At 51.9% G+C, this 12,870-nt stretch overlaps 1 protein-coding gene across 1 annotated transcript; it reads left to right on the plus strand.

The window, feature by feature from the left end:
- Nucleotides 1–11,326: 11,326 nt before the first annotated feature.
- On the plus strand, nt 11,327–12,659 carry POU4F3 (POU class 4 homeobox 3). The gene is made up of 2 exons (XM_059417844.1): nt 11,327–11,446; nt 11,763–12,659. Exons 1-2 carry the CDS (start codon nt 11,327–11,329, stop codon nt 12,657–12,659), a joined length of 1,017 nt encoding a protein of 338 aa, XP_059273827.1.
- The last annotated feature ends 211 nt before the right edge of the window (nt 12,660–12,870 follow it).

A 12,870-nucleotide genomic window follows, 5' to 3' on the forward strand; every position in this document is an offset into this window, starting at 1 on the left:
CAGCCTTTCCCCTTCAGTGTGGGCTTCGAAAAGTTTCGGCTCTTCTTGTCTATCTTTTCAGTTATCTTTTCCCACATACATCGGGAAGGCAGTGTGGTCTAAAGGGGAGGAGGGAACTGGGAATTGGGTTTCCTGGGCAATGCCAATCACTCACTCCGTAGCTCTTGGCCGATGCTAGCTTGTCTGACTTGTTTATTCATTTATGCATTCATTCAACATGCGTTTCGAGCACCGCCCTGTGTGCCGGGCACTGGAGGTTCCATGAAACGCAAGGTTGGCCAGGTCTGCTTTCATGGAGCTTATGTTCTAGCGAAAGCACGTGGGTCATAAACACATAAACGAGTCAAAGGAGAAGTAATTTTCAGATCGTGCTAAGTGTTAGGTTGAAAAGCAAGAATGGAATAATGGGGTAGAAAGCGACCATTTGGGGGGATGGGGTATATGGAGGTAATTTTTGATTAGGTAGTCAGGGAAGGGCAGGGAAGGCCTCTCTGATGAGGTAGCGTGAGAAGTGAATGACAAGGACGAGCTGGCCAGGGCAAGAAATGGGAGGGTAAGAGTCCAGGTAGAGAAACATGAAGACAAAGACTCTGAGATGGGAATGGGCTTAGCATGATGAGCAGAATCATGGGGAGCATAGTCTGAGACGAGGTTGATACCCATGTTGGCTACTTACCTTTCATACCTTCCAAGATGACAAAATGACTCTGTGGTCCCCCTGAATGAGGGGACCCAAATAGATGGCTCGCCAAGGGCACTGGTAGTGTCCTCGTTTTAAACCAGATGTTGTCAAAACTCAGCTCAGTTAGTTCACTGATTCCATGCAAATTTATTTAGCTCTAGGCAGTGTTTGTGACACAAGGTAAGTGGAAATGACTAAAGCCAAGCCCCTGCCTCCATCCAAACTACATTCTATTAGCAAAATAAACAACAAACTAATAAGAAAGTCAAATACGACTATGAAGTTTCTAAGATAAGTGCTATGGAGACAAAGCAGAGAAGGGCAGAAACAATGTGATAGGGGAGAGATAACTGAAATAGTAAATAGAAGGTTTGGGGAAGGCTTCACTGGGAAGATGACCTTTGAGTTGACATCTGAAGGACACGTGCAAGTGAGCCACATGATGTCTGTGGGAAGAGCATTCCAGAGAGAGGGAACAGCAAGAGTACCACTTTTTTCTGGAAGACCTCCTTGCTGTGTGCCTGGTAGGTTGTGTTCCCTTTTAGGAGACTGTTATCAAAATGCTTATCACTCCCCTGCTTAAAACTTTCCACTGCTCTTGGAACAAAGCACCAGTTTCTTACCATGGCTCCTAAGGTCCTAGTTAATCCCTCCCCCTCTCCAAACTCACCCCTTTCCTTTCCCTTGTTCACTGGGCCCAGCAGAGCGTCCTTCCTCCTGGAACACACAACCTCTTTCCCAGCCTGGGGTGCTGCACTAAACTCTGCCTTTGTAAACTCTTGTCAGAGATTGTCACACGGCCAGTTCCTTCTCTTCATTCAGGTCTTAGCAACACAGAGGAAGTTTCCCTGACCTCCCCCTCCCCCTCCGACCTTTCCCTAACACACAGCCATTCCACACACTGATAGCAGTTATCAAACGCTTACGGCTTATTCAAAAAGGATGCCGTCCTGTCCTACCACACTGAAACTGGCTGGTTACGTGCGACACACTCTCTTTGGGAGAAAAGGAGGTTATAAACGTGAAGTGAAATCTGGCAGTACCACCTACCATATTGTGTTGTGTACTGCGCTTTGAATATGATGTTCACTTCCAGATCCTTGTAATTACCACCAGACCTGCTCTTGTTCGAATTCTGAAAGACTGACTTGCAAATTGCATGCAAAATCTTCCCCCTGTTCAGGAAGTAGGATGCTAGAGCGGAAGAAATAGATGAACTGTCATATTCACAGAGAGAAAAACATCTTGGGAAAAAAGGAGAGAAGAGCTTCCAGGTTCTCTGTATTTCTTTTTTTTTTTTTTTAATTTTATTTATTTGATAGAGAGAGAGAAATCACAAGTAGGCAGAGTGGCAGGCAAGAGGGGGAGGGAGAAGCAGGCCCCCCGCTGAGCAGAGAGCCTGCTGTGGGACTGATCCCAGGACCCAGGACCCAGGACCCTGGGATCATGACCTGAGTGGAAGGCAAAGGCTTAACCCACTGAGCCACCCAGGCACTCCAAGATTCTCTGTATTTCTAATCTATTAGAACTTGGATTCTGAACCCAGAGATAGAGCCAGATCTTCATTGTCCTTTCTGTTATATTAGGAAAACAATGTTTGAGAAATATAATAAATTATGGTTAAATATACATGGGAAGAAATGGTTTGGGGCAGAGGATATTGATAGTATTTTGTTTGTAACTCGATGAATTTTAGTAAGGAGAAGCAATGATCCATAACACCCTTCTGGAACTGACATATTAAAATGTGTCAATGGCAAGGTCATCATATGTCAAAAATAATGTTTCACCCCTGTTCATGCACATGCAGGACACGGTTCTTGGAAGACGGAGTCTCTCCCACCACAACTACACCACCACAAACAACACCAACAAACCCCCTTCCAACTCCCTTTAAAGCATGAACCCACTAGATCAAAATATCTTGATGTGCCAGGATGGCAACTCTTTTGTAGTGTTGTTTAGAGCCACAGGACCAGCAGAAAAACACAGACACACATTCATCCTCTAGCTCAAACTTAATGGTGGAGTAAAGAGGTGAGTGGGTAAGTTTCTTTTAAATGCACTTTTGGGGGTACTTAATCAGAGCATAAGAAATTAAAGGACTTTAAAAAGGAAGATGGATGGGGGCACTTGGCTGGCTCAGTTGGAAGAACAGGTACATGGCTCTTGATCTCAGGGTTGTGAGTTCGAGTCCCGCAAGGGGTGTAGAGATTACTTAAATAAAAACCTTCAAAAAATAAAAATAAAATAAAAGGGGAGATGGATAGTTTCTTCTCATCGAGGAATGCCTGCTCTTAGTCCCCCAAGAAAGCTAAAGGAGGGTGTTTAAATGGGGAGGATTCTTTCTGTGCTATGTCCTGACAGAAAATGGCTCAATATGGCCCAGCTGGGAGGAACCCAATGAAAGAAAAGGGCCAAGGTAGCTGCTATTTACTCCCAGACCATCCACCTTCAACCCAGTACACAGGCACACCCTCTCCTCACCCAGAATGAATCCTCACTGTTTCTTTCCAGTTTGGTAGATTTTTATTTTTCACATTCAGGAGATCCATCAATTATGTAGGCTCAGTGATGATCTCAGGCAGTGACACCTCTGTAGGTCTGAATGGCGTTTCTGAAGGGAAACCATCTGGCCTACCTTAACTTGTTCATCCCTGGGCTTCTCTCCCAGCCTGTAAGGTGTGGCAGCCACAGAGAGAGCCAAAACCATCAATATTTCACAGCCTTAATTAAAGTAAGCCGAGAGCTGTCAGCCTCTCACAACTGGCTTCCTTTTCCAAAACAAAACAAGCACCTGGCATCTTGAGTAGGGGGCACAGAGAGAGAAATGGGACTTGGGCTAAAGTTGGGGTTGGGGAGTGAGGAAGCCCAGGACTTCACCTACCGAAGGCCTCCGGGAGTTACCGGCTGGCAGGAGCACCTAGCCAGCAAATTCCCTGGCGCTGGCTTGGGGCCGGGCAAGAGGGAAGAAGGGCCGCCACTAGAGCTCCCTAGCGACAAACTCGCGAAGGGGACTAGGAGTTGGGCAGCTGGGAACTGCAGCTCAACTTCCACTTTCAAACTGCATCCCCTACTCCGGGGTGAATTAGCTCTGGGGTCCCAGCAAAGCCTTTCCCAAGGGCGGGGCTGGGTGGGAGGCGAGGATGGCGCGGGTCTCTCTCTACGGCTGCCTCCCCCTTCCGAGGCCCACGTCCCCCAAGTGCCAAGGCCCGCGCGCGCCACCATCCAGCCTTGCCGGGCAGGGGAGCTCAGAGCCCTGCGATTTATACATCTATTAATTACCTCCAGCATGGAAGAACTGCCTATAAATACAGTAGCACTTTAGATAAAACTTTCATGCAGCTATTTAGATCCTTTAAAATATAAATGATTTCCTCTAAATTTTTTATCATAAATCAGGGCATGGAGCTAGGCGACAAGACGCCGATTTCCCCCCTGATGGGAGCAAAGCCTTTGCTTGTTTCCCCTTTTTCTTTTTCTTTGCTATGTTTCTTTCTCCTTCCCATTCTCTTTCCTCCTTCTGCACCCTCCTCTTCATCCCCCCACCCCTCCTCCTCACTTTCCTGTCCTCCTTTTTAACTTACAGACACTGGTTAACGGCTCTGCTTCTCTTTGTTTTATCCAGGGGACTGAAGGGGAAGTGAACAAGTTGCAGGAAGTTTCAGCCCCTTTCCTGAAGGCTGCCTGGGGTGGGTCAGAAAGTTCACAGTTTAGGGCAGCAGACCTGAGTTCAGATCCTAATCCTGACACTTATCTCCACCCCCCCCCACCCCCCCACCCCCCCACCCCCGGGCTTCAAGGAACACAACTTCTCTGAGCCCTTGGCAGGTCTCTCTGTGACAGTACCTACACCATAGCTAGTGTGGCTGTTAGGATTGACTCACATAATGCACACAGCCAGGACGACAGAGTAAAGATCTCAGGAAATAATGAGCTGTGCATTGGCAGACAAGTTCCTTTACCTCTCTGAGACTCAGTTCCCTCATCCGTAAAGAAAAGGTGGAATAATAATTCACTTCTGGGGAGTTACTGTGAGGAATGAATAAGACAACAGCCAGACTGTAAGCTTTTAAAGGGGAGGACCATGTAGCCCTTGTTTATCATTGTACCCCCAGCCCTAGCATGTGCCCAACACAGAGGAAGTGCTTGGCAAGCACCTGATGGATACATGAAACAGCAGAACTTCCTGGTTGGTTTGCAGAACACCCTGCAGAACCGTTAGAGCTTGGCTTCCATTTATGGTGATGGATTTGACCTGAGCCACCTTTCCAAGAGCCACACATAGAACTTTGACATCTCCACACTGAAAAGGCCAATCCTGTCTCACCAAGCCTCTTGCAGTCCTGAGTAACCAGAGGCCCGCAGCCCATGAGTGACATGTCCAGGGTCTCACAGCAGGTTAGCTACATATCCATGTTTGAATATGTAGACCATCCAGACCTTTTCCCTTGCGGCCTCTTCACAACCAACCTGACTGGATAAGAGAAGCAGCCTAATCCTTTGGTCCGGGAAGAGGTGACAACCAGCTTGGTGACCTGGGGGTTGACTTTATGACTTTGAGCTCAAAGAGGGCTATGAACTGGAGAAGAGAAAGGCAAAACCAGTCTTCATGGGCTAGGAATAGGACCATGTGATTACGGTATCCAGATTTTTGAGGACACGCACAGAGCTGGCCGCGCTGCCAAGGACAGCGATATTCTCAAGTCTAGAGCTGGGGAAAAAGCCAAGGGCTAACTGTGAGAACTTATTAGGAAGTGTGTTCTGGGCACTGGTGTGTTAGATCCAAACTACTGACTGGGTCTCCTTGAAATCATCATAGACTAAACCCAGAAAATTTGGGGCCTCACTCATCCGTTTTGGACCAAGGCAACCCTGTTCCTACACAGCTACTGGAAGTAGACCTGGAATCCTCTGTCGGCTCTACGGGGTATGGGATAATGGGAGGGAGTGGGGGGCTGTCTTGTTTGTAGCTGAATTTCCTACCTGCTCACATCGTGGCTGCCACACAGTAGATGCTCAATAATTGTGTTCAGTGAAAGAATGCATGATGGCGAAGGGCTCTAGGAAGGAGATCCCTGGCTTGGTCCCCTCAATTTTCAGGTGCGGGGAAAAGTGAGGCCCTAAGGAGTCAGAGACCTGCCTGGAGCCCTCCCGTGAGAGGGCCAGAGCTCGGTGGGCGGGTACGCCGGGCAAGGGGAGGGCTGGCGCGCGCGGACCCCTCAAGGGTGCTCGGCCTCGGGCTCCCCAGTCCCTCTGGGCGTCTCGGATCTACGGAGCCCGTGCAGACAATGCGAGGCGAGCGGCCGACAGGCGAGGCCGGCAGCAGCTGCGCAGGCGGCGGCGGGTACATGTGAGAAGTTTGTGAAAGGAGAAGAGAGAAAGGGAGAGGAAGGCGAGGCGGGCGGCTGCGAACACCTGCCCGGCAGCCCCGCCAGCTGCCTCCCCGCGATGGCATCTTGAGTTCGGGCGGTCCTATCGGGCCATCTCCCATCCCTCCCGTTCTTCCTCCTTCCCCACCCCCAAACCCGAGGTGGAGCTCCGCCAGGGATGGAGGTGGGACCAGGGAGCTGCTGCTTCTGCAGGTGGCCTCTGCAGGAAGCGTGCCTGGAGCTGGGCCAGCCTCTGTGCCTCGGGGTAGAGGCCGCCTCCCTTCTGGGAGAGAAGTAAACCCGACTAACCATCCCAGGCTCAGCCTCTGTGCTTGGAGGGTGGGGAAACTGGTACCAGCCCAGGACATTAGTTAAAACGCGGGCTCAGAAGTTAGAGAAACCTGGGGGACACCTGGGTGGCTCAGTGGGTTAAGCCTCTGCCTTCGGTTTGGGTCATGGTCTCAATGTCCTGGGATTGAGCCCCGCATGGGGCTCTCTGCTCAGCAGGGAGCCTGCTTCCCTTTCTCTCTCTCTGCCTGCCTCTCCATCTACTTGTGATCTCTCTGTCAAATAAATAAATAAATAAAATCTTAAAAAACAAAAAAAGAAGTCAGAGAAACCTGGGTTCTAATGCCTACCCTACCAGGCTTAAATGTCTCCAATGCCTTGGAGAATTCAGTCTCTTTGTGCCTCAGTTTTCTCATCTGGAAAATGGAGAAATAATACCAATCTCGAAGTCCTGATGTGGAGATCCAGCTGTAATTCTTGTCTAAAGCATATAGCCCAGAGCCTGTCTGTCCATAACTGTTTTTTCTTGCTGTCACCATCATCCTACTGCCGGAATCTTGGGAAGGATATTATTCATGCGTTCATTCATTCCATGCAAATTATTATATTAAGCTCCTATATGGTGCCTGGCCTGTCGAAATAGGCACTGGAGACACAGGGACAGATAAGACCCATTCCTTAAAGAAGTCCCAGAGTCCTTCAAGGAGTTGAGACAATAAAACATCATGTTCTTGAACAGATAACAGAGGAAGATGCAAAAGAGTCCAAGAAGAGAAACTATCTCTTTGAGTCTTAGCAAATCTTACATAATTAGGTCAGAGAGTAAAAAAAAAATAAATAATGTCAGGTAACAAGTTTCCAGAGCAAGGTTTTCAAGCTGAGGGTCCCAGGTCACCTGCATGCAATCATGAATGCTTATGAGGAAGTACCTTCAGCCTTTGTGGTTAGAATCTTTCTGTGTGGTCCTAGGATGCTGGATAGTAAGGGCTGCAGATGATTCCTGTTCCTGCTGAAGTTGAAAAGCACTGGTCCACAGGAAAATGCCTCTGCCCTAGCATCCCCCCAGGGCTAGTCCTTCAGGGGGACACAGTGCTTTGCCTTTCCATTTTAGAGTTACATGAGGCAATTTTTGGTTCCCACCAGACGCAGAGCTCTTAAAGCAGGGTGCTCTATGCCTGCAGAAACTATCGCAAGACCCAGCTGTCAGTAGGTATTCTGAAATGATTGCAGGATGAAGAGAGTGCCCCTTTAGTGTCACTTTTATAAAGTTCGTGTGGTCCCTACTTGGACCCTCAGGCAGATTTTGTTATGTGGGGTTGTGTTGGGGGCATGTGCATGTGAATTTTAATTGTAATGTAATACTGGGGTTGGGGGGAAGGATGGGGCATTTGCTCTCCAGTTTACCTGTGTCCCAGTCTTCCCCTTTACACACCCAACTAGTTTGCTTTCCTGGACTTGCTTTGGACAGAACTGGTTTACAAAGTAGAGAGTGTTCGTCGTTCCCCTTCTCATTCTTTCCTATGTGGTGTTTACCTCATCTCCTCTCTCTCCAGGGCCTTCTCAGAAAGTCCGGTCCCTAAGGATGGGTGTCGCCTTACTGCTGGTTGTATAGAGCTGTCTGTCAGTAGACCTTCTTGAAGGGAAGGATGAGAAAAACCCAGGGAACACAGGTTACCTGATGCAAGAGTGGGTTTTGATTTGTGATTCTAAAGCCTGGAGATGCCAGAACAGGGGCTGGTGAGCTGAAGGTCAGCACTGGAAGCCAGAGGGGGAGAGAGAGGGGGCCAGTTAGTCTTGCTCTGGCTCTGACCCCTGCCTGACCTCGACAGTGGCAAGTCTCCCAGGCTCCTGAGGGGACAAAGCCCCAGAAGGTTGGATGCGGATGTGCTTGTCCTTCTGTTTCTGAGGTTTCAACTTCATAGACAACTAGAATATGATGAAGTGAGTGTAGGTCTTAGGGTACCACAGGCTCAGGCAAGTTACAAATTTTTCTTCCTGGAGGATCCACCATCGCCACCTTCCTTTCTCCTTTTTGCCTTCCTGCACTGGGAAGAAAACAAGAATGAGTGATCCTAAATCCTGGTGAAATGATCAAATAATGCCACATTCAGCTTCTGGGAAGTTATGAGTCCTTGGAAAGAAGCTCTTGACTTAATCAACATGCGTTTCATTAAAAAAAAAAGATTTATTTATTTTAGAGAGAGAGAGAACAGGAGGCGATGGAGGCACAGTGGCAGGGGGAGAGAGAATCCGCAAGAGGACTCCCTACTGAGCACAGATTCCATTGGGCAGGGCTTCATCCCAGGACCCCCCGAGATCAGGACCTGAGCCCAAACCAAGAGTCGACAGCTTAACCAACTGAGCCAGCCAGGTCCCTCCAAATGTGTTTCCTTTAAATTATCCAGAATGGTAGTATTTGGCTGGACCTGGAAGTACTTACCATCCAGTCCAGCCCTCTTCTTGTGAGTAAACTGAGGCCCAGCTATTGTCACGTAAGGCCCAATATTTAAAATGATCTCTAAGCCCTTCTAAGGCCCATAGTTCTGGTGTGCATTCTGTGTTTCAAGAATCCCACCAGCCTTGCTCTGTTTCTTGAATCTACATCATTGTCTCCACCACAGAGCGAGATTGCTGTCCATTTCCTGCAGTACATTTCAGACTGGTGACTCCATGAGGGCAGGGGTGGAGTCTGATTCACATCTGTGTCCCAGTCCTCTGCACGGAATCTGGAACAAAGCAGGTGTTGAATACAAGAAGGACAACAGAGGACAAATTTGCTCCTCCAGACTAACCATTCTCCAGGGAGATTACTCAGGCCAATCTGGCTTCCAAATGCTTTATCTATAAGGTCAAAGAGAAAGAGGGGAATGAAGATTTATTTCTGGATTTCAGTGCACCAAACACTGTGCTGAATGCTTATCTCAGTGCATTGCTCGCAGCAGTCAGGAGAGAAGAAATGATTTCTCCGTTGAACACATATGGAGACTACAGTACAATAAGTTGAAGTGGCTGGTGGCCTTTTCTGCAAGAGGCAGAGATGCATGCTGAATCTGAGGGCAAAACCTACTCCCCAAGGCCTCAGGTTGTGAGGTTTGCTGAGTGCTCAGTGCTTCCTTTCTCCTCTAGTTCACAACACCTTCACCAGAACCCGGAAGGCAAACAGTAGCATAGATGCCATTTTACAGTCCAGGGAACCGAGGTTCGGTTTAGAGGGCAGCCCTTGGCCTTTGGCACCCCTGCTGAGTCCTCTGCCCCGGTTAGAGGACAGAAGATGGATGGGAACCAAGCAAGGGGGTTGGCTGCGATGCGGAGAAGACGGATTGGCAGGGCCCGCGCGTGTAGGGAGCTCAGACCTAGGCAGGATTTCCTCTTAGGCCAAGGGCTGGCCCCTCCTCGCCCAACCACTACGTTCACGTCTGGGAAACCCGGCCCTCACACGCGGGCGCTCAGGCCTAGCCCGCAGGCTGGTGAGAACTCCGAAACCCCAAAGCCGCTCCTGAGCAGAGGCAGGGTGGGCGTCAGAGGCGAGGTGGGCTCAGCTGGGCGCGCAGGGCTCCGCTCCGAACCCCCCGAGGGCGGCGCTGCCCGGGTACCAAGACTCTCCATCCATTATTCAGGATGTTTACTATCGCGGGGAAAGGAGAGGGAAGGAGAGGGGATCAGAGCAGAGAGGAGGCGGGGGCGGGGCACTAACCCCGGGGGCACTCCGTTCCCTGAAACTTCGTGAGGAAGACAAAGTGCAGAATCGTGAAGAAGCTGGGAAGTCAGACGTGGCGCCTCACACACAGTAGGCCATCAGTAAAACTTCGTGGAATGGATAACCGAAGAGTGAGTGAATGGCTCTGCTCCCAACCAGCTCTGTGATCTTGGGCGAATCACTTAACTCCTCTGACCCTCGTTCTCCTCAACCTTAAAACAGAGTCAGTACGAACTCCGTAGGGTGTGAGAATACCACGAGCTAAGTCTCTGAACAACCTAGCACCTAATAGGAGCTCAAAAATGGTAGCTATTGTTTTGGGGGAATGGGGCTCCCAAGCATTGGCAGCCCAGCAGAAGTGTACTGACTGACATCTAAGGCGGATGCGCAGCCCCGAGCTGTTACTAAACAGTACTCTGGAAGCTTCCTTTGACTGACGGGTTGGGGAAAGGGGGGGGGGGGGACAAGTTATCTTTCTCTAGCGAAGGCAAGAACTGCGATCCTGGGGAGGAAGCCTCAGGCCTCCAGGACCGGGCGGGCAGTTACTTCCCCCATCTCCACCCCGCTGGGCGATTGAGGTCACCTGGGGCTCATTCTGGCAGCCCCTCACCCTCCCTGGAGCCCGTCTGGGTGCTTGGAGGCGCCTCTTCGCTGAGCGGCGGGGCCGGACTCTCGTGGACCGCTCGGGCGTGGGGCCAGGAGCGCCCTGGAAATGGGCAGTTTGGCGGCAGCCTGGCCGACAGGGTGTGTGTGTGTGTGTGTGTGTGTGTGTGTGTGTGTGTGTGTGTGTAGTAAGGTCAGCTTCCTGGCCGCGCTCAGCCCGGGGCTGCCCTTCGATGGGGCAGTCTGAGTTGGGACAGGACAGAGAGGTTTGAGACTTTGGGGGAAACAAGTCCTCCAAGAAGAAGAAAGAATCCGGAAGGTCGGCCGCGCTGGAGCCAGGCGGGGCGGGGCGGGCCTGGAGAGGCCAGGCTGGGCCGGGGTATAAATGCTGTTGGCGGGGGCGGCCGTGGCGGGCGCACAGAGGCGCGCCTAGAGCTGCTGCCTGGCCTCGCCTCCCGGGCCGCCCCTGCGAGTCCAGGGCGCGTGAGCACGCCTGCGCGCGCCCGGTCCCTTCCTGGCAGGCTGCTTGTAAGATGAGTGAAGAAGCAGGTGGGGGAGAGGGGAGGCAGCGAGCGAGAGGGCGAGGGGAGCGCGGGCGCTGAGCGGCGCTCACTTGGAGCGCGGCGAGCGAGCGAGAAGAGCCTGATCCATGTCCCTCGCTGCCTCCCTGCCAGGCGCGCGAAGATGATGGCCATGAACGCCAAGCAGCCTTTCGGCATGCACCCGGTGCTTCAAGAACCCAAATTCTCCAGCCTGCACTCCGGTTCCGAGGCCATGCGCCGAGTCTGTCTCCCAGCCCCGCAGGTACGTAGTGGAGCATAATTACCGCTCTAAGGCACATTTTTGACAGGCACTAGCTTCATGTTTTTTTCATGTCGCCCAGAACAATCGCCGCTGTCTGAACCTCTCTCCTTGTCTCCCCTGCGCTCTCTCCCGGCGCGCTCCCTCTCTCATTCATGTCTCTCTGATCTACACGTCTGTTCCAGCAGAGCCTCTGTCTCCGTATTAATTTTTATGACCTGGGCTTTGAGGAGAGGCATCTCGGTTGCTTGAAAATGTGTTTTAATCCTGAGTTGACAGTATTCCCCACTGACCGTGCTGTGCGCCTTCTCGCTTGCAGCTGCAGGGTAATATATTTGGAAGCTTTGATGAGAGCCTGCTGGCACGCGCCGAAGCTCTGGCGGCGGTGGATATCGTCTCCCACGGCAAGAACCATCCGTTCAAGCCCGACGCCACCTACCATACCATGAGCAGCGTGCCCTGCACGTCCACTTCGTCCACCGTGCCCATATCCCACCCGGCCGCGCTCACCTCGCACCCGCATCACGCCGTGCACCAGGGCCTCGAGGGCGACCTGCTAGAGCACATCTCTCCCACGCTGAGCGTGAGCGGTTTGGGAGCCCCAGAGCATTCGGTGATGCCGGCGCAGATCCACCCGCACCACCTGGGCGCCATGGGCCACCTGCACCAGGCCATGGGCATGAGTCACCCACATGCCGTGGCGCCTCACAGCGCCATGCCCGCATGCCTCAGCGACGTGGAGTCGGACCCCCGAGAGCTCGAGGCCTTCGCCGAGCGCTTCAAGCAGCGGCGCATCAAGCTGGGGGTGACCCAGGCGGACGTGGGCGCGGCTCTAGCCAACCTCAAGATCCCCGGAGTAGGCTCGCTCAGCCAGAGCACCATTTGCAGGTTCGAGTCTCTCACTCTCTCACACAACAACATGATCGCGCTCAAGCCCGTGCTCCAGGCCTGGCTGGAGGAAGCCGAGGCCGCCTATCGAGAGAAAAACAGCAAGCCAGAGCTCTTCAACGGCAGCGAGCGGAAGCGCAAACGCACGTCCATCGCGGCGCCGGAGAAGCGCTCGCTGGAGGCCTATTTCGCCATCCAGCCGCGGCCCTCGTCTGAGAAGATCGCGGCCATCGCCGAGAAACTGGACCTTAAAAAGAACGTGGTGAGGGTCTGGTTTTGCAACCAGAGACAGAAACAGAAACGAATGAAGTACTCGGCTGTCCACTGACTGCTGTGGGGCGCAGCGTCCTGGGCTGGGAGAGCTGAGTGTACACCACCCCCCGCGTGGGGGTGGGGGGGGAATGGTTATGGGGGACCCCAAGACGTTTCCTGGCAGGTCAGGCTCTCTCCCCCGAAGCCACAGACTTTCCCCTTTATCCCACCTGGTTGCCTCCCGGCCTTCTCTTTCTCTTCTTTCCTTTCTGTTCCCAGCGGAAAAT

Source organism: Mustela nigripes, chromosome 12 (genome assembly GCF_022355385.1).
Source record: "Mustela nigripes isolate SB6536 chromosome 12, MUSNIG.SB6536, whole genome shotgun sequence".
Classification (NCBI taxonomy): domain Eukaryota; kingdom Metazoa; phylum Chordata; class Mammalia; order Carnivora; family Mustelidae; genus Mustela; species Mustela nigripes.